The following is a 20,198-nucleotide window of genomic DNA, read 5'->3' as shown; positions in this document are numbered from 1 at the left end:
TTGAGCAGACCACCGTAATTGTTAAGAGATTCTGCTGCATGGATCGCTCAGGAGGAGTGCTGCAGTCCTTGTCGGACCGGGTATCCCTATTCGTGGTCATCTGCTGCATGCTTCACAACCTGGCAATCATGAAGGCACAACCATTGTAGGATGAGGCAGCAGTACCACCTGAGGAGGAGGCGGCGCAGGAGCACAACACACAGCAGGAGGACCAGGATGCGGTTCGGTGGCAACACAGGAGACGGCGTCGCCATCTGGACCCAGCGAGGGAAGTGCAGAACCGTCTCATTGCTGCTCATTTCCACCGAGTTCATGCGCACTTTAGCCTTCATCTGTGCATCTCCATGGGCAAACCAATGAGCCCTTTAACACCGCATTCCCCACAGTGAAATGAGAGACCTGCACAGATATTCAAACACAAAGTAAAGAATTATTAGACTAGAAATAATGGATCCACAAAACATATACATCAATTCTCATCCTTCTGCATTTCCATATAACCCCTCTTATGCATTGCTATTCTGGAACTACGCCACATGTGGCTGCATCATGGCTCTGGGAAGGCTGCTGTGTTTCAGTTGTAGAAGCTACAGATGTCCTTCTAGAACGCCCTCGACCAGCTCTGGCCCTGGAAGGTCCGGCTGCAGACTGAGCTGTATTCTTCAGTCAGAATTGGCTGGGGCAATTCCATGGTTGGCAGCAATGGCAGAGTGGCAGGTCTTGGCTCAGGACTGCGGTGATCCTGAGACCCCACATCAGGATCCTGATCCAATGAGCCTGCGCCAGTCCCCCAGAGCAGCACCAATCTGCTGGAGCATAAGTTGGGGTGGGGTGGCGCAACACCAGAATGTCCCCCATGGACCATGATGGACCCAGCTGTGATGGCAATCAGATCTCGCGTAGCATCCAGCTATGACTGCATGAGAGAAGACACAGTCTCAATGCCACCAGAGACAACAGCAGTAAGGCACTCCATGGCCTGTTGCTGAGAGTGCATGAGGGCATTGAGCTTCCAGGCCATCGGCTATTCTCTCCAAAGCAGCACTAGATGTTGGTTCCGTTGTGCCTGTGCTGTAATGGCAGCTGCCACATTGCCCACGCCACGCATTATCACAGCTGGAACCGCACGGTCATTCTGGGAGTACACCATCGACTGCGCACTGGCAATAATGGGCTCCATGGTGTGCCCAGAGCTGTCCACAATGCGGGAAGCAGATTCCTCCATGCTCCTGACAACTTGCGACAAGCTCTCGGGCACCCTTGCCATTGCCCCCAGCATCTGTGAATGCATAGCCTCCACCCTTGTTTCATAAGCTGCCACATCGATGGGCTCGTCCGAGGCCTTTGCAGCAAAACTCGCATGCGACTCGCCCCCTGGAGAGATAGCACCAGAGGTTGCCTTTGCCCATGACCAGGCTGCAGCCCGCTAAGACCCTGTGCATCACCCAGTGCAGACCCCTCTGCTAAATCTAACGGACCCGACCACATACGCCCAATATCTGAACTGGCGAGAGAGTGTAGGAAACAGTGACGCAGTGCTGGCAGCAGTGTCCACCTCTTGCAACATGCCACTGATGTCTGCACTCAGCTCAAGGGTCTCCTCCGGACTCTGGCTCGCACTCGCATCAAGGGTGTTCTGACTATGGCTCGCAATCGCCTCAAGGGTTTCATCTGACTCTAGCTTACACTCAGGGCATCATCTGCATTCATAAATGGCACAAGGGGTTCCGTCAGGGTGAGGTAGGGCATGGCACCATGCAGCAAGCAACTTGTAAACAATCATAAGCAATTAACTGTTAGGCACTTGGACTTTCAGGGAGAGATGGCATCACTTACCAATGCTGCTCCCAGCGGGATCCACATGACTGGCAGCCACAGGGAAGGCAACATGTGGGCCCACTAGCCGCTGCACCCTCTCTTCTACATCAGTCAGCTGCTGGATATTGGTCTTGCTCCAACCAGTCCTCTGTTGCTCCAAATGGTTGTGGGAGACCTTGACCTGCAAATCAAAGAAGGGTTATCGAATAGCAGTGTCATGACACCAATGTAAGTGTGGGTCCATTACATGCAGGTGTAACTCTCATGAAAGGGACCCTCCATTGAGTATGCACACAGATATACATGCTTTCGCAATCAAATGGTGCTTCATGGACTATGAAGATGAGAAATAGGGGGGGGGGGGGGAAGGGAAAGGGAAAGGGAAGGGGGGGGGAAAAGGGAAAGGGGGGGGGAAGGGAAAGGGAAGGGGGGGGGAGGGGGAAAGGAAGGGGAAGGGGAAAGGGGGGGGGAAAGGGGGGGGAAGGGAAAGGGGGGGAAAGGGGGGGGAAGGGGGAAAGGGGGGGGGGGGGGAGAAAGGGAAAGGAAGGTGGGGGAAAAGGGAGGGGAAGGGGGGGGGGGGGGAAAAGAGAAGGGGAAGGGGGGGGAAGAGAAGGGAGAAAGAGAACGGGAAGGGGGGGGAACGTGCACTCACTTTCGGCAGTCAAATTATGTCATTCAGCCTTTTGTGGCGTTGGGTGGCAGTGCAGTCATGAATGGAGGACCCCGACACCTCCACAGCCATCTCTCTCCACATATTGACAAAGATGGCACGACTGGGTCTTCCAGTGTCCAGATAGAAAACACACCACCTTCCCTCCACAGCTTGGACCAGGATCTCAAGTTCAACATCCAAGAAGTAGCTGACCCTCCTCGAATCTCTTGTATTAGCCATTCCTTCACAGGCAACAGAGACAAACTCAATGTTCAGGGCCTAGCTACAAAACCTGCTCTTTAAGGCGACCAGGAAGCAGCTGCCTCGTTATCAGTAAATGGACATCAGCTGAATTTCGTGGCCTAATCTGCCACTCCACCTGCACACCACTGCAAAGAGCCCATTCCTGCCACCAATACTGCACTGCTCCTTTTTTTCAGCTCCAATGGATGCGGCGGTAATGCATGCCAAAAAGTGGTAGTTGCACCTCTTTTCGGGCGGTGGGCAATTTCGGCCCTTTACTTTCAGAAAATGGCTAACAATTAGTGAAATCTTATTTTCTCAACTTTGCTTGTGGCCAACCCTTCATGTGCTCATTTATGTTCTCATTGTCCATAATTGAAAACCAGACAATGTAATCCATCTCTTTCATTGGTATAGATCCAAATAGTTTCACCTACAATACGAAGCTTGTATAGGATCCGGTGGATTTAGCAGAATTCTGAAACACCTGCTTACAAGTTACCAGGAATCCAAATGATCCTCAGATCGGGGGGCACGGTTTAATGTTTTTTTCCCATTAACTCCTAATGATCCTTATCCATCATGTGGAATAAATACTAAACTGGTCCAGCTTGGGTTTGAAATTTAATGAGATTTTCAACCAAACACATAACAGCCTTTAGAAAAAAAAAGGAATGATGCTAATTTACTTGTACTTCACAAGCATGGAAAAGCAATTATTTGCCTTTTGCTTTAATTGTCAATGTAAATGTGTTGTTAACTATTGAATTACTGAAGTGGAAATAAATCATTTCTAACGTCTGACCTGCTATTCCTGCCCAAAACTTTACTTAATTCCATATTATATAGTAAATCAGTTAAATAAATAAATTCCAGGTGGGAATCATTATGCTTGCCTCTCCCCAGCCCCCACTTTGTTGATGATGCCAAAGGAAGTGGACACCAGAGAACAGAACACTTCCATTTTAGCATAGGCAGAAGCACAGCAGACATCCTTGCATTTGACTTTACCTCAATAATTGACTTAACTGCAAACGCAAAGGAGCACCCTCTTCTGCATATGCCACATCTCTTCAAACCTCCCACCTTTGTGCATTTACTCAACTTCTATAACTAGTTCATGTTTTCTGGCTTCTTCAATGTTAGTTAGCTGGAGAATCGTCCATTCTTTTATCCGAATTTGCTGTGGGAAGATAGCAAAGAAGGATGTTTTACAGTCAGTCCCATAAAATGTTAAAAAGTTATTTGCGATAGAGATGTGCTGTTGTTTAACTAACCACCATTTGTACCAAAATTTAGAATCCCATTTATTTTAGTAACCATTACATGCATCATTATGGGCATTCAAAATGTTTATTGCTCCATCATGAATATTTATGCTTGCCATTTACTTCGATAAATCCTTTCACTAGCCCAAGTTTGAAGCTGGAACCAAATTGCTAGAAATCATTCAAAGTGAAAATAAGCTCAGCTCTGGATTTCTGCAAAAATGTGTGTAATTTTTTTAGGAAAGTTAACTATTTTCATATTTGGGTTAGCAAATACTGGAGTTTAAGACCTTCAAATTAATTTTAAGCTAGGTACAAAAAAAAAGCACATTTAATAAAAATTATAGTATTCCTGCAAGAGGCAATTTGTTCAGCAATTCTTACAGCCAGATCTTGTTGCATGTTAAATTAAAGAGGGTTTTATTTTGCAAATCTTGCATTGATGTAATAGCAGCGTATCTGGAAAGCAGTGACAGGATCAGTCCAAGTCAGCATGGATTTATGAAAGGGAAATCATGCTGGACAAATCTTCGGGAGTTTTTGAGGATGTAACTAGTAGAGTGGATAAGGGAGAACCAGTGGATGTGGTGTATTTGGACTTTCAAAAGGCTTTTGACAAGGTCCCACACAAAAAAGAGATTGGTGTGCAAAATTAAGGCACATGGTATTGGGGGTAACGTATTGACGTGGATAGAGAACTGATTGGCAGACAGGAAGCAAAGAGTGGGAATAAACGGGTCCTTTTCAGAATGGCAGAGAGTGACTAGTGGGGTGCTGCAGGGTTCAGTGTTGGGACTCCAGCTATTTACAATATACATTAATGATTTAGACAAAGGAATTGAAGGTAATATCTCCAAGTTTGCAGATGACACTAAGCTGGGTGGCAGTGCGAGCTGCGAGGAGGATGCTAAGAGGCTGCAGGGGGACTTGGACAGGTTAGGTGAATGGGCAAATGCAGTATAATGTGGATAAATGTGAGGTTATCCACTTTGGTGGCAAAAACACGAAGACAGAATGTTATCTGAATGGTGACAGATTAGTAAAAGGGGAGGCGCAACGAGACCTTGGTGTCATGGTACATCAGTCATTGAAGGTAGGCATGCAGGTACAGCAGGCAGTAAAGCAAGCAAATGGCATGCTGGCCTTCATAGCGAGGTGATTTGAGTATAGGAGCGGGGAGGTCTTACTGCAGTTGTACAGGGCCTTGGTGAGACCACATCTTGAATATTGTGTGCCGTTTTGGTCTCCTAATCTAAGGAAGGACATGCTTGCTATGGAGGGAGTGCAAACGAAGGTTCACCAGACTGATTCCCGCGATGACAGGACTGACATATGAGGAAAGACTGGATTGGCTAGGCTTATACTCACTGGAATTTAGAAGGAGGGGATCTCATAGAAACTTACAAAATTCTGACAGGATTGGACAGGTTAGATGCTGGTAGAATGTTCCTGATGTTGGGGAAGTCCAGAACCAGGGGTCACAGTCTAAAGATAAGGGGTAAGCCATATAGGATTGAGATGAGGAGAAACTTTTTCACCCAGAGACTTGTGAACCTGTGGAATTCTCTGCCACAGCAAGTTGCTGAGTCCAGTTCATTGGACATATTCAAAAGGGAGTTAGATGTGGCTTTTTTGGCTAAAGGGATCAGGGGGTATGGAGAGAAGGCAGGTGTGGGGTACTGAGGTTGCATGATCATATTGAATGGCAGTGCAGGCTCAAAGGGCAGAATGGCTTACTCCTGCACCTATTTTCTATGTTTCTATGATCATTCCAAAACTCTGACATACCTGTTCTATAGGCAATCTTTTTTTCCTCCTATTTTTCCTTTTGCTAATCGATATCCCAGGAAAACCTGGATCAATATCAGTTGATGATTTCTGACAACATGGTCTGGATCTGCCTTGAACGACTTCCTCAGTTTTTTTCTTACTGAGCAGTTTGTGAGGCGTTGGTAGTGTTGGGCCATTTTCAACAACATTTTCTTCAGTAGTTGCGGCTTCTGTAGTACTGGACTTATGATTCTGTTCAGTCTCATTTGGACAGCTTTCTTCAATAATTGTTGAGAGCATTGTCCCTCTAAAAGATGTAGAGCTGCTTGACATTCCTGCACTCCACTGTTTACTTCCCGTTTTGCAATTGCAGCTGTTCACTATGCTGGGCTTCGAATTCTCAGGACTTGGAGACAACTCTTCCTCACAGATTTCATAATTGATTTTTGGAAATTTAGATACAGGAGAGATAGTTGGCATTCCAGATTTGGACAAGACGGATTCATAAAGCAGCTTTTGTGGTTCAAAGTGATCATATTCTATTCTGGATAGCTCTATATTCTTTTCCACTGATTTCTCACTCTCATCAAAGGAGATTTCTTCAAGTGTTCCACATTTCACTGAGGATTTATGTACAGCTCTCAATCTTTTCACATTTATAAAAGGCACTTCTTTAGCCATACCTCTGATGGTCAAGAACAGAGTACAATAGATATAGTTTAACAGAAAATAAAACAAATGGGCCTGGAATTTCTGCTCGATTGCGATGTTTTTTTTCCCCCAAATCGGCGTAACCGGTGCAAAAGATTGTGGAATTTGAGTTCAGCGCAAATAGAGTTTCCACGGTCTTTTGCACTAATATTAAAAATAGTGATGGAAGGCACCCCCAGGGTGAATCAATCACTGTAGGGAGTTTCTGCTAATTGCACTCATTTGCAGGCCTTCAGGGAGATTCCAAAAATCAAGCCAATTCTTTTGAGCACAAGGACAGTCAAAGGTAAGCTTGAAAAGCTTTTGAATGCAAGTTTTGTTTTAATTTACTAAGAAACTGAATATTGTGCCTCAATATAACCTAGGAAAATTGTTAGTTTTTGAAAGTGAATTTCAGTAATTTCTAAAATCGGGTTACTCAGAGGTGGTGGATTGACACTTAAAAATGATTGGCCTCGACATTCTTTACCTTAATGCCACCAGTTAGCATGAGAATCATGGCTAAAAATGGGAGGCACCCCTCCAGCGCCCTTCTCCAGGAGTGCTACTGGACATTTATAAGGCCTCGAATGGTAAATGAAAGGCTTTGAGAAGACAGAAAACGGTGGAAAAACTCAGCAGGTCAGGCAGCATTTATGGAGAGCGCAACAGAGTTCATGTCTCAGGTCGCGATGCTACCTGACCTGCCGAGTATTTCCAGCATATTATGCATTTCAGATTTGCAGCATCCGCTGAGAGGGAAAAGAAAGATGCAGAAGGAAGGATGGATGCACCCCTTGCAATCTCTTTCTTGCTGGGATATCCGGGATGGAATGATCCGCCTGCAGTACTAGTGACCACAACCCCATTCCACTCAAACTCATTTCAATATCGCTAAACACAAAATCTGCTCTGAACCAATGCAATTGGGCAGGGCTTTAAAATATAACTGTTCTGTTAAAATTGCTTAAAAACATTTTCCTATATATTTTTTTTTTTAAGTGGTAATAAGGGCCGAGAAATTAGTAAACGCCACAAAATCTGCTGATGCCACTGTGGGATGGCGTTGATGGCCGATGAAAATGGTGGGACTGGCAAGACTGAAAAATTGGCGTTGGGGACTAAATCATTAACCTAGCACTAAACACACTGCACAATGCCATCCTGGTGGCATTCGTCCTGGCAGGAGGCTCCAGTGTCGTGTGGCCATAGCGTCATTGCAGCTAAAACAGCAAGGCTGTAATTTCAGAAAGCAGTTCGGTTTTCTGAAATGAAAAAAAAACATCATGTAAAAATAGGCAGTTTTTAGCCATTACAGCTCAACTGCCTTGAGAATTAAAATTTTTTTTTTTTTTTTTATATAAGAATTCCAAAATGGGAGTCTTCAGCTCTTAGTGGAGTTCCCTTCCACACCCAAACAAAAATGGTAAAGGTGCATCAGCACGAACACAAATGGCTCAGCAAGCCAGGGAAGGGGCACGCAGGGTCTCGTATGCAGGGGGTCAACAGTGCAAGGAAGGTCCACTGTCCAGAGGGCCAGGAAGCCCCCCATAAAGAGCAATGTGGAACCAGATCACCGAGTCCATCACTGCCAGCAGTGTCGCCCCCTCGACATGGCGCAAAGAAGCTTGATGGCCTCAGACCAGTGATCAAGGTCAGTGACTGCATCTTCAAAAGCTGTCTCCTATCAATTGCACCACTAGCCTCACTGCATGACCCTCCCCGCCCCCATCCATCATCACTCACCTATTAACAATCATTACCAAACACAAGGCACACCTCCCATCCCTAGCTTCACATCACCTCCTTGGGAGGAGATGGTGCTGGCCATTCTTGGCAGGAAGAGGGCTGAAAACACAAGATGCTGGTATCCTCATTCATTATCCTCCTTCTCACATCTCACAATATCATCTGAGAAACAAGCTGCTCATGGTGTAAGCATGAAGCTCTTGCTTTCCCACCCTCCCCTCACCACAAACCTTCCCTTGTGCCTTTCTCATTTCCCACACCCAAGAAATGCAGCCTGTCCAGCCAGTGGTTGACCAAGAAGTGAAGAAGAATAAATACAGTCACTCGATTTTACACTCACGGTCACCATCTCCTCGGAGGTCTTCCTGCAAGGCCATCTGCAGTGTCTTCCACCGAGTCAGCAGCCTTCCACGAGCCATGCTACAGCCACTGGGGTAGTGCTGTGTGACATCACTAGGATAGCCTCCCTGATAAAGTGCAACATCCCCACTGACACCTGGGAGTCCCTGGCCAAAGATCGCCCCAAGTGGAGGATGTGCATCCGGGAGGGCACTGAGCACCTAGAGTCTCATCACTGAGAGCATGCAGAAATCAAGCGCAGGCAGCGGAAAGAGCATGCGACAAACCAGTCCCACCCTCCTTTACCATCAACGACTATCTGTCCCACCTGTGACAGGGACTGTGGCTCTCGTATTGGACTATTCAGCCACCTAAGGACTCATTTTAAGAGTGGAAGCAAGTCTTCCTCGATTCCGAGGGAGTGCCTATGATGAGGCAAAAGCACACACAAGACAGTCACTAAGGGAATGCACAAGGGTGATGAGTTGATTTCTTGATATATTGGATGGATAGATATATACAGTTGGATTGGAAAGTTTGCTTTTATGGTGTCTTTTATTTCAGCATTGTGACCTAGAGGACGCTGTGATGGTCAGTAACAGAGTGAAGGTAAGGTGTGGGACAAATGTTGGAGTGGAGTTGGGGTTGTGGTCACTGGTACCACAGGTGGATCCTCCTTCCTGGATATTCCAGCCAGAAAGGGCTGTCTGGGTTGCATCCTTCCTTCCGCATCTTCCCTGTTCTAAGCGGAAATAAAAAGCAGCAAGTGCTGGAAATACTCAGGTCAGGCAGCGTCTTGACCGGAGACTTTAACTCTGTTTCGCTCTGTACAGATGCTGCCTGACCTGCTGAGTATTTCCAGCATTTTGTGTCTTCTCAAAGGCCTTCCTTTACCATCCGAAAAATTGCAAGCATCCAGCAGCACTCCTTGCACATTTTAAAAACTTTTAACATCTAATGCACCAAGTCACTACTTCAATTAAAATGTCCTATGTTTAAATCGAAACTTACTTGAAAGATGTGTATCCCCTTTTATGAAGCGGCAACAACGTCTCTGCAGGGCTGCTCCATGCACGCTTTTTTGTGCGTGCCTACAACTACAACCTGTATTTATATAGCGCCTTTAAAAGTAGTGAAACATCCCAATGTGCTTCACAGGAGTATTATGAGACAAAAAAATTTGACACCAAGCCAAATAAGGAGAAATTAGGACAGGTGACCAAAAGCTTGGTCAAGGAGGTAGATTTTAAGAAGCGTCTTGAAGGAGGAATGAATGGATGAACTACAACAATTGTACATTCCTGTCTGGCATAAAAATAAAAAAGCGAAGGTGGGTCAACCGTGGCCATCAAGGGAAATCAGGGATAGTATTAAAGCCAAGGAAGTGGCATACAAATTGGTCAGAAATAGCAGCGAACCCGGAGACTGGGAGAAATTTAGAACTCAGCAGAGGAGGACAAAAGGTTTGATTAGGGCAGGGAAAATGGAGTACGAGAAGAAGCTTGCAGGGAACATTAAGATGGATTGCAAAAGTTTCTATAGATATGTAAAGAGAAAAAGGTTAGTAAAGACAAATGTAGTTCCCCTGCAGTCAGAATCAGGGGAAGTCATAACGGGGAACAAAGAAATGGCGGACCAATTGAACAAGTACTTTGGTTCGGTATTCACTAAGGAGGACACTAACAACATTCCAGATATAAGAAGGGTCAGAGGATCTAGTAAGGAGGAGGAACTGAGGGAAATCCTTATTAGTCGGGAAATTGTGTTGGGGAAATTGATGGGATTGAAGGCCGATAAATCTCCAGGGCCTGATGGACTGCATCCCAGAGTACTTAAGGAGGTGGCCTTGGAAATAGCAGATGCATTGACAGTCATTTTCCAACATTCCATTGACTCTGGATCAGTTCCTATGGAGTGGAGGGTAGCCAATGTAACCCCACTTTTTAAAAAAAGGAGGGAGAGAGAAAACATGGAATTATAGACCGGTCAGCCTGACATCAGTAGTGGGCAAGATGATGGAATCAATTATTAAGGATGTCATAGCAGTGCATTTGGAAAGAGGTGACATGATAGATCCAAGTCAGCATGGATTTGTGAAAGGGAAATCATGCTTGACAAATCTTCTACAATTTTTTGAGGATGTTTCCAGTAGAGTTGACAAGGGAGAACCATTTGATGTGGTATATTTGGATTTTCAGAAGGCTTTCGACAAGGTTCCACACACGAGATTAATGTGCAAAGGTAAAGCACATGGGATTGGGGGTAGTGTGCTGACATGGATTGAGAACTGGTTGTCAGACAGGAAGCAAAGAGTAGGAGTAAATGGGTACTTTTCAGAATGGCAGGCGGTGAGTAGTGGGGTACCGCAAGGTTCTGTGCTGGGGCCCCAGCTGTTTACACTGTATATTAATGATTTAGATGAGGGGATTAAATGTAGTATCTCCAAATTTGCGGATGACACTAAGTTAGGTGGCAGTGTGAGCTGCGAGGAGGATGCTATGAGGCTGGAGAGCGACTTGGATAGGTTAGGTGAGTGGGCAAATGCATGGCAGATGAAGTATAATGTGAATAAATGTGAGGTTGTCCACGTTGGTGGTAAAAACAGAGACAGACTATTATCTGAATGGTGACAGATTAGGAAAAGGGAAGGTGCAACGAGACCTGGGTGTCATGGTACATCAGTCATTGAAGGTTGGCATGCAGGTACAGCAGGCAGTTAAGAAAGCAAATGACATGTTGGCCTTCATAGCGAGGGGATTTGAGTACAGGGGCATTGAGGTGTTGCTACAGTTGTACAGGGCCTTGGTGAGGCCACACCTGGAGTATTGTGTACAGTTTTGGTCTCCTAACCTGAGGAAGGACATTCTTGTTATTGAGGGAGTGCAGCGAAGGTTCACCAGACTGATTCCCGGGATGGCGGGACTGACCTATCAAGAAAGACTAAATCAACTGAGCTTGTATTCACTGGAGTTCAGAAGAATGAGAGGGGACCTTATAGAAACGTTTAAAATTCTGATGGGTTTAGACAGATTAGATGCAGGAAGAATGTTCCCAATGTTGGGGAAGTCCAGAACCAGAGGTCACAGTCTAAGGATAAGGGGTAAGCCATTTAGGACCGAGATGAGGAGAAACTTCTTCACCCAGAGAGTGGTGAACCTGTGGAATTCTCTACCACAGAAAGTTGTTGAGGCCAATTCACTAAATATATTCAAAAATGAGTTAGATGTAGTCCTTACTACTAGGGGGATCAAGGGGTATGGCAAGAAAGCAGGAATGGGGTACTGAGGTTGCATGTTCAGCCATGAACTCGTTGAGTGGCGGTGCGGGCTGGAGGGGCCGAATGGCCTACTCCTGCACCTATTTTCTATGTTTCTATGAAAGAAAACTAGAAAGGCAGAGAGGTTCAGGCAGGGAATTCCAGAGCTTAGGGTCTAGGCAACAGAAGGCATGGCCACCAATGGTTGAGCGATTATAAATCAGGGATGCTAAAGAGGGCAGAATTAGAGGAGCATAGACATCTTGGGGGGTTGTGGAGCTTACAGATATGTGGCCAGAATCTCATTTCGGGGTCAAATATGATGCCTAGCTTGCAAACAGTCTTGTTCACCCTCTGATTGATGCTTGGGAGAGGGATGGAGTTACTGGTTAGGGAATACAGTTTGTGGCGGGGACCAAAGATAATGGCTTCGGCCTTCCTAATATTTAATTGGAGAAAATTTGTTCTCATCCAGTACTGCATGTCGGACCAGCAGTCTGACAATTTAGATATCAAGTAGGGGTCGAGAGAAGTGGTAGAGATGTAGAGCTGGGTGTCATCAGCATACATGTGGAAACTGGCTCCGTGTTTTCGGATGATATCGCCAAGGGGCAGCATTTAGATGAGAAATAGGAGGGGGCCAAGGATAGATCCTTGGGTACACCAGAAGTAATGATGGGGGAGTGGGAAGAGAAGCCATTGCAGGAGATTTTCTGGCTATGATTAGACAGATAAGAATGGAACCAGGCGAGTGCAGTCCCATCTAGCTGGACGATGGAGGAGAGGCATTGGAGGAGGATGGAGTGGTCAACTGTGTCAAAGGCTGAAGACAGGTCCAGAAGGACAAGTCACAAAAGGATGCCATTTGTGACTTTGATGACAGCCGTTGTACTGTGACGGGGCGAAAACCAGATTGAAGGGATTCAAACATTGAATTCAGAGAAAGATGGTCACGGATTTGGGAGGTGACAACACGTTCAAGTACTTTGGACAGGAAAGGGAGGTTGAAGATGTGGCGATAGCTAGCAAGCAAAGTGCGGTCAAGGGTTGTTTTTTTTTTTGAGAGGGTTGATGACAGCAGATTTGAAGGAGGGGAACAGTGCCCGAGGAGAGAACCGTTAACAATGTTGGCTACCATGGGAGCCAAAAAAGGAAGTTGGGTGGTCAGCAGTTTAATGGTAATAGGGTCAAGGGAGCAGGAAGTGGGTCTCATGCACAAGATGAGCTTGGAGAGGTCAAGCAGGTAGATCAAAGAGAAACTAGAGAAACATGAGAGTTTAGGGCTAAGGCAGGTGGGAGCCTCAGATGAAGTTTGGCCCTGTGGGCTAGGTGAAGGAAGGGAACTCAAAGGCAGCTGATCGGATGGTCTCAATCTTTGAGACAAAGAAGTCCACAAGCTCCTCACATTTGTTGTTGGAGGGGAGTGTGGTGGAGACAGGGGACTGGGGTTTAAGGTGACGGTTAGCAGTAGAGAATAGCAGCCAGGAGTTATATTTGCATTCAAAATGATCCTGGAATAGTGAGCAGTTTTGTAGACAAGAGTAGGACCCGATAATGTGTCTGTTCAAGCTAGTTCTGGCGGTGAATGGCTAAACCAGTTGTCCATTCAAGTCTGCGCCCTTTGGACTTGAGGGAGCGATGATGAGGGCTGTACTGGGGGAACGGCCAACGTGGGAGAGTGTAATCTTTTTAATAGGGACTAGGACATCAAAAGTGGTGGTGAGGGTGTGGTTGAGCAGATCGGTGGCTGCAGAAATGTCATTATTAAAAGGCGGCCAAAGGTTGGACAGTTTTGCGTTGATAAGTGCAGTTGTAAGAACGTTTGGAGAGTCCATCCCCCCCTCCCCAAGGGTGGATGCAGAAGGAAGTAGGTTTGGATGTTGGTTGCGAGCGATACAAGGAAATGGTCAGAGGTGGCCTTATCTTTAATTGACATGATTGAAATAGCAAGGCCACAGGAGATTGCAAGATCAAGGGGGTGGCCATGAATATGGGTTGAGGAATTTACACGGAGGGAGAGAATAATGAGGACAGGAGGGTAGTGAACTCAGAGGAGAGAGAGCATGATGAATTGAGATGTAGGTTGAAGTCACTGAGGAGGAGAAGTCACTCGGTGCATAGACTGAGGGAGGAAATATCTGTCATAAAATCATGCTTGGGTGGGCTGTAGAGAATGAGAATTTTGAAAGAGGTGAGATAAGGCAAGATGTTCAAAAAAGAGAAAGTACCGGAGGAGTAGGGGGACAGACCAAGGTATGATTTGGTGATGAGAGCTATACCACCACCACAGTAGGGCAAGTGGTGGAGGGTATAACCGGGAGGGGAGGCTTCGATTAAAAGTGTCATTATCCCTCAGCCAAGTTTCCGTTAGTGCCATGATGTCCATGCAGTCATCCACGATAACGGCATGGATGGCTAGGGCCTTGTTCACAAGTGAATGGACATTCTGAGAGGATCCGTGAAGGCTGATCCACTGCCAACATACACAGTCATTGCTTGGAGGGGTGAGTTGGACGTGGAGAAGATTGGCAAGGTTAGCCCTCCCTGGGCAAGCTAGGCAGTAAGGTTGATGAGAGAGAATAGGATGGGACAGTTGGGGTTGCTGCTTGTGAGGAGACAGCGATGAATGCCTCGGTGGGCCCTTCGGAGAATGCCAAGAGAGGCAGAGGGAAGCTACAGGCTTGTCTAAAAAAGGAAGTCAAGTCTGGGACAGCGGCACAAGAATAGGAAGGTTGTAGAGTAATGAAGTGTTGGCGTAGGGATTTTGGAGGACAGTGTATATGAGAGAGGAGAGATGAGAAGTGGCATAATGACAGGAGAGACTGACCAGGAAGGAAAAGAGAAAAAGCGGGAGAAGGAAGTGGAAATAGAAGTCTGGCTCGGGTCCGAAGAATCCTCGCATCATTTTAAAAACTTCTATTAAATCTCCTCTTAGCCTTCTCTGCTGCTATGGAAATAGCTCCAGAATTGAAAGTCTCTCCAGATAACAATAGTTTCCCATCTGTAATATCATTCTGGTAAATCTATGATTATACATTCTCTATGGCTTTAATAACCTTTCAATAATGGGGTACCCAAACACTGCACATAGCACTCCAACTGTGGCCTAACCAATGTTTTGTACAATTACTCATTACTCTATGCTCCTATTTATCAAACCCAAAATTAGACTGGCATTTTATTGACTTTATCATCTATCTGCACTCACAATTTCAGGGAGTGATATATTTTAAACCCCTCAAGGTTTTTCAAATCTCTTATTTTTGTGTCATCAGCAAATTCCAAGATTCTGTTTCCAAAATCCAAGTCCAGATATCCTGGTTTCTCCCTCTGATCTTTTAAATAATGCAGTGACATTTGCAATTTCCAATCCAAAAGCACAATTCCTGAATGTAGTGCACTTTGGAAAATTATAACCTACACACCTGGGGTGGAAATCATCAGACTGTGGAGATTTGTCTATCTTTAGTCCCATTATTTGCTCCATTACATAAACATATATATCTTTCCCTTGGCTTAATTTTGGAATCCCTTGCAACACTGGTTTTCTGTCCTCTGCCTCTACTGTGAAAATGAATATAAAGTATTCATGCAACACATCTGTCATTTCCTTCTTATCCATTATACTATAACCTGCATCAGTAATTACTAGACCCACATTTCCTTCTACTGTACTCTCTCGATGTATTTATAAAATCTTACTGTTGGCTTTAATAGCTCTTGTTTGTGTATGTATTTGTTCTATATCCTTTTTGTACCTTTTATTGTTTCCCCCTTTGTTTTTTTTATAGCTCTCCTAGTCTGCTGGATTTCCACATTTCCTTGCTTTTGTGCAAGTCTTTTATTTTACTTCACTACTGTCTCTTACCCAGTTTTTGTAGTTGCTTAATTTTGTACTGGGCTATGTACTGGTTCTGTAATGTACCATAAAATGTCCTTGAAAATGTCCCACTTTGTTTGTAGGTTTACCCATTAATAGCTCAGCCCAGCTTACTGTGGTCAATATATTGCACACCCTTTAAAGTTTGCCTTATTTAAATTTAAAGTGATAGTTTGTGACTCTTGCTTCTCCCTCTTAAACCCAATGTCAAATTCAATCATATTATGGTCACTATTTGCAAAATGTTCCCTTGCAGTCAGTCAGTTAGATTGTTAACTAATTCTAGTTTGTTACTCATCACTAAATCAGCTAACATAAATGGGAATTCAAAAATCTTCTATAGGCATATAAATAATAAAACAGGAGGGGTGGGGCCAATTAGGGACCAAAAAGGAGGCCTGTGCATGGAGGCAGAGGACATGGCTGAGGTACTAAATGAGTACTTTGCACCTGTCTTCACCAAGGAAGATGTTGCCAAAGTCAATGAAAGAGGAGGTAGTGGAGATACTGGATGAGAAAAATTGATGAGGTAAAAGAAATGCTGCCTGTACTTACAATTGATAAGTCACCAGGACCGGAAGGGATGTATCCGAGGTTGCTGAGGAAATAGAGGTATTGGCCATAATCTTCCAATCTTCCTTAGATACTTAGATAGGTGGTGCCAGATGACTGGAGAATTGCAAATATTACATCCTTGTTCAAAACAAGTGTAAGGATAAACCCAGCAACTACAGGCCAGTCAATTTAACCTCGGTAGTGGGTGTAATGTATGTACATAAGGTCTACCCACCACCAGGGGGCACTACCGTCAGAGGGCCTAGGGTCATAGGTACACTCGTGCTGGGCCTGGTATATAACCTGAACTTCCTTTGTATTTTCACTTCTGGAAGCTATCAAAGACTGACCAGGTTGCACCTAGTCACTGGCTCACAGTATGGAGTTCATTATTGTTTCTAAAAGTTTGAAATGATACAATCAGGGACAAAGTTAAGTCACTTGGACAAATATGATTAATTAAGGAAAGCCAGCAGAGATTTGTTAAAGGCAAAATGAGTTTTGAGTTGAGATAATAGAGGGTTGATGAGGGCAATGCATTTCATGTGAACATGGACTTCCAAAAGGTATTTGATAAAGTGCCACATAATAGGCTTGCCAGCAAAGTTGAAGCCCATGGAATAAAAGGGACAGTGTCTGCATGAATACAGGATTGGTGAAGTGACAGGAAACAGAGTCACCACTGTATACATATAAATGACAGACTTGGGTGTACAGGACACAATTTCAAAATTTGCAGATGATTCAAAACTTGAAGTATAGTGAACAGTAAGGAGGATAGTGATTGACTTCTTGAAGTCAGACAGGAATGAGCAAAAAATGCGAAGTGATATATTTTGGTAGGAAGAATGGAGAGAGGCAATTTAAATTAAAGGGTACAATCCTAAAGGGGGTGCATGAACAGAGAAATCTAGGAGTATATGTGCACAAATCATTGAAGGTGGCAGGGCAGGTTGAGAAAGTGGTTAAAAACTGCATATGGGATACTGGGCTTCATAAATGGAGGCATAGAATACAAAAGCAAGGAAGTTATGATGCTTTTATAAAACACTGGGTCGGCCTCAACTGGAGTATTGTATCCAATTCTGGTACCGCACTTTAGGAAGGATGTGAAGGCCTTAGTGAGGGTGCAGAAAAAATTTAAGAGAATGATTCCAAGGATGAAAGACTTCAGTTACGTGGATAGACTAGAGAAGCTGGGGTGGTTCTCCTTAGAGCAGAGAAGGTTGAGAGGAGATTTGATGGAGGTGTTCAAAATCTTGACAGTTCTAGACAGAGTAGATAGAGAGAAACTGTACCCATTGGTGGGGAAGGGATGATAACTAGGGGACACAGATTTAATGTGATTGCCAAAAGAACCAACGTTGACATAAGAAAAAACCTTTTTACGGAGCAAGTGGTTAGGATCTGGAATGCACTGTCTGAATCATCATCATAGGCAGTCCCTTGGAATCGAGGAAGACTTGCTTCCACTCCTGAAGTGAGTTCTTCGATGGCTGAACAGTCCAATACGAGAGCCACGGACTCTGTCACAGGTGAGACAGATAGTCGTTGAAGGAAGGGGTGGGTGGGACTGATTTGCTACATACTCCTTCCGCTGCCTGCACTTGATCTCTTCACACTCTCAGCGTGGAGATTCGAAGAGCTTAACGCCCTCCCGAATGCACTTTCTCCACCTGGGGTGGTCTTCAGCCAGGGACTCCCAGGTGTCAGTGGTGATGTTGCACTTTGTTAGGGAGGCTTTGAGGGTATCCTTGTAACGTTTCCGCTGCCCACCTTTGGCTCATTTGTAAGAATGGTGGAGGCTGATTCAATCGTGGCTTTCCAATGGGAATTGGGCAAGTACCTGAAGGAAAGAAATTTGCAAGGCTACAGGGAAAGGGCAGAGGAGTGCAACTAGCTGAAGTGCTCTTGCAGAGAGCCGGCATGAGATGGACGAGCCAAATAGCCTCCTTCTATGCTGTAAGCATTCTATCTAATATGGCCTTATCCCTTGTTGGTTCGACAACATGTTGTCCCAGAAAACATCTAGCAATTTATTGCCTTTACTACTTGAGCTATTCTGCTTCTCCCAGTCTGGGTGAAAATTAAAGTCTCCTATTGTAACCATGTTATTTCTGCTACATCTTTGTATTTATACATTGTCAGATGTGGCTCAGTGGTAACACTCTCGCTCACGAGTCAGAAGGCCACGGGTTCAGGACTGGAGTACAAAATCTAGGTTGACACTTCAGTGCCGCACTGGGGAGGTGCTGCACTATTGGAGGTGTCATCTTTCAGAGGAGACATTAAACCAAAACCCTGTCTTCCCCGTCAGTGGGCATAAAAGATCCCATGGCACTATTTGAAGAAAAGCAAGGAAATTCTTTCCGGTGCCCTGGCCAATATTTATTCCTCAACCAACACCGATACAGATTATCTAGTCATTATCATATTGCTATGGGGCCTTACTACGTGCAAATGGATTGCAGCATTAATTACATTTCACCAGTGCCTATGCTTAAAGAAAAACATCCTTTATTGGTTGTAAAGCGCTTTGGGACATCTTGAGGTCGTGAAGGGCACTATAAAAATTCAAGTTTTGTTTCTTAAGTCCCCACATAATATCACTACGGTCACAAAGTCTTTAGACAACTCCCACCAAAGTTTTGCACAGTTTACTATTCCTTAATTTTACCCATACGGTTTCCAATGCCTATTCATCCTTACAGAAGTCCTTTCTTTCCACTGCTATAATTGTGTCTTATCAATATTGCTCCTCTGTCTCTTCACAAATGTCCCTCGATTTTCTGAAAATCCCATAGCCTGGAATATTTATCTCCCAAATCATGCTCAGCTTTATGTTTGACAAATTTATTAAGATTTGTGTTTTAACAAATATGTGCTGACTGTCCTTAATTCACCCCATGCATTTCTAAATGCTTTCTGGGATGTTTTAGTATGTTAAAAAGCACTACATAAATGCAATTTGCAAGTTGAGCTCAAATTATTGATTCCAAGAGCTTGCCCACAAATGATGTTAGACTAACTGCTCAATACTTACTTGGTTTATCCTTCTCTTGCTGCTTAGATTATTCTCCAATTCCAACTCACAAGTTGCATATTTGAGGACTGGAGAATTGTAGCCAGAACCTCAATCGCCTTTCTAACTTTATCCTCTGCAATTAGACCCCTTACTATTCTTTTACTTTTCATATGCTTATAAACACTCTTACTATTTTCTTTTATGATGTCTGCTAATTTTCCAATCTCCCTTTTCATCTCAACTATATTCCTCATGATTATTGCCGTGATTACCCCAACTTTATTATATGCCTCCCTTTTAAGTTTAGGTTTAGATATACATCCATGGAACTCTAAACATTATTTATTTTGGACTCTATGGCCTAGAAATCTGACAAAGCCCGAAACGGGCAGTGCCGCCACAGGGCAAGATTAGTATCCACAAAAAGATTACAGACAGCGCTGTTACTTTGATGCTGCCTGTTGATTTGAATGATTCGAACGCACAGCCAAGTGACCAACGCGCTGCTTCAGGCTGTGCACTCAGCAGGAGGCCCAATATAGCGTGGCACTAGCGTTCCTGGAGCAAGTCTGACATTTTAGAAAGCAGTCTTTAGCCCTTTAAAAGTTCAACTGCCTTCTGAAAAAACATTAAAAATAATTCCAAACTGGACAAGTCTTCAATTCTTAAAGCTGAACTGTTTTCTGTATGTAAAAGAAAAGTGGGAAAAATGCTTCAGCACCAAGGCAATGGCTCAACAGGGCAGGGAAAAGGTCTTGCTTGCAGCACTCCAGCTTTTTGCAGGGGGTCAACAGTGCAAGAGAGGTTCTCTGCCCACAGGGGGCCAGAGGGCCCCCCCGCCCCCCCAGAAAGAAGGAAGTGGGACCAGATTGCAACCAGTGTCAACCCCAGATCCTGGCTCCAGAGCCCAAAGAAGTTTCATGACCTCAGTGGTCAAGGTCAGTGAATGCATT

The 20,198-nt window shown here is 44.7% G+C and overlaps 1 protein-coding gene across 10 annotated transcripts in view; it reads left to right on the top strand.

The window, feature by feature from the left end:
- The window catches only part of ttc6 (tetratricopeptide repeat domain 6), a 630,178-nt gene that overhangs the window by 552,586 nt on the left and 57,394 nt on the right, over positions 1-20,198 (top strand). The window contains exons 31-32 of one of the 10 annotated variants that reach the window (XM_070879084.1): positions 6,691-6,748; positions 9,094-9,138. The exons of 6 other annotated variants lie outside the window; for them this stretch is intronic. In XM_070879084.1, coding sequence (XP_070735185.1) covers positions 6,691-6,748; positions 9,094-9,101 — 66 coding nt within the window. In that variant the 3' untranslated portion in view covers positions 9,102-9,138. Of the gene's footprint in view, positions 1-6,690; positions 6,749-7,806; positions 7,936-9,093; positions 9,139-20,198 lie in introns of those variants that run through there. 3 more of the 10 variants (XM_070879082.1, XM_070879083.1, XM_070879086.1) reach the window with 3 other exon arrangements.

The sequence above is a fragment of the Pristiophorus japonicus genome, chromosome 4 (genome assembly GCF_044704955.1).
Source record: "Pristiophorus japonicus isolate sPriJap1 chromosome 4, sPriJap1.hap1, whole genome shotgun sequence".
In the NCBI taxonomy this organism is placed as follows: domain Eukaryota; kingdom Metazoa; phylum Chordata; class Chondrichthyes; family Pristiophoridae; genus Pristiophorus; species Pristiophorus japonicus.
Note: the sequence above shows the minus strand (reverse complement) of the source record. Positions and strands in the feature narration are given on the sequence as shown.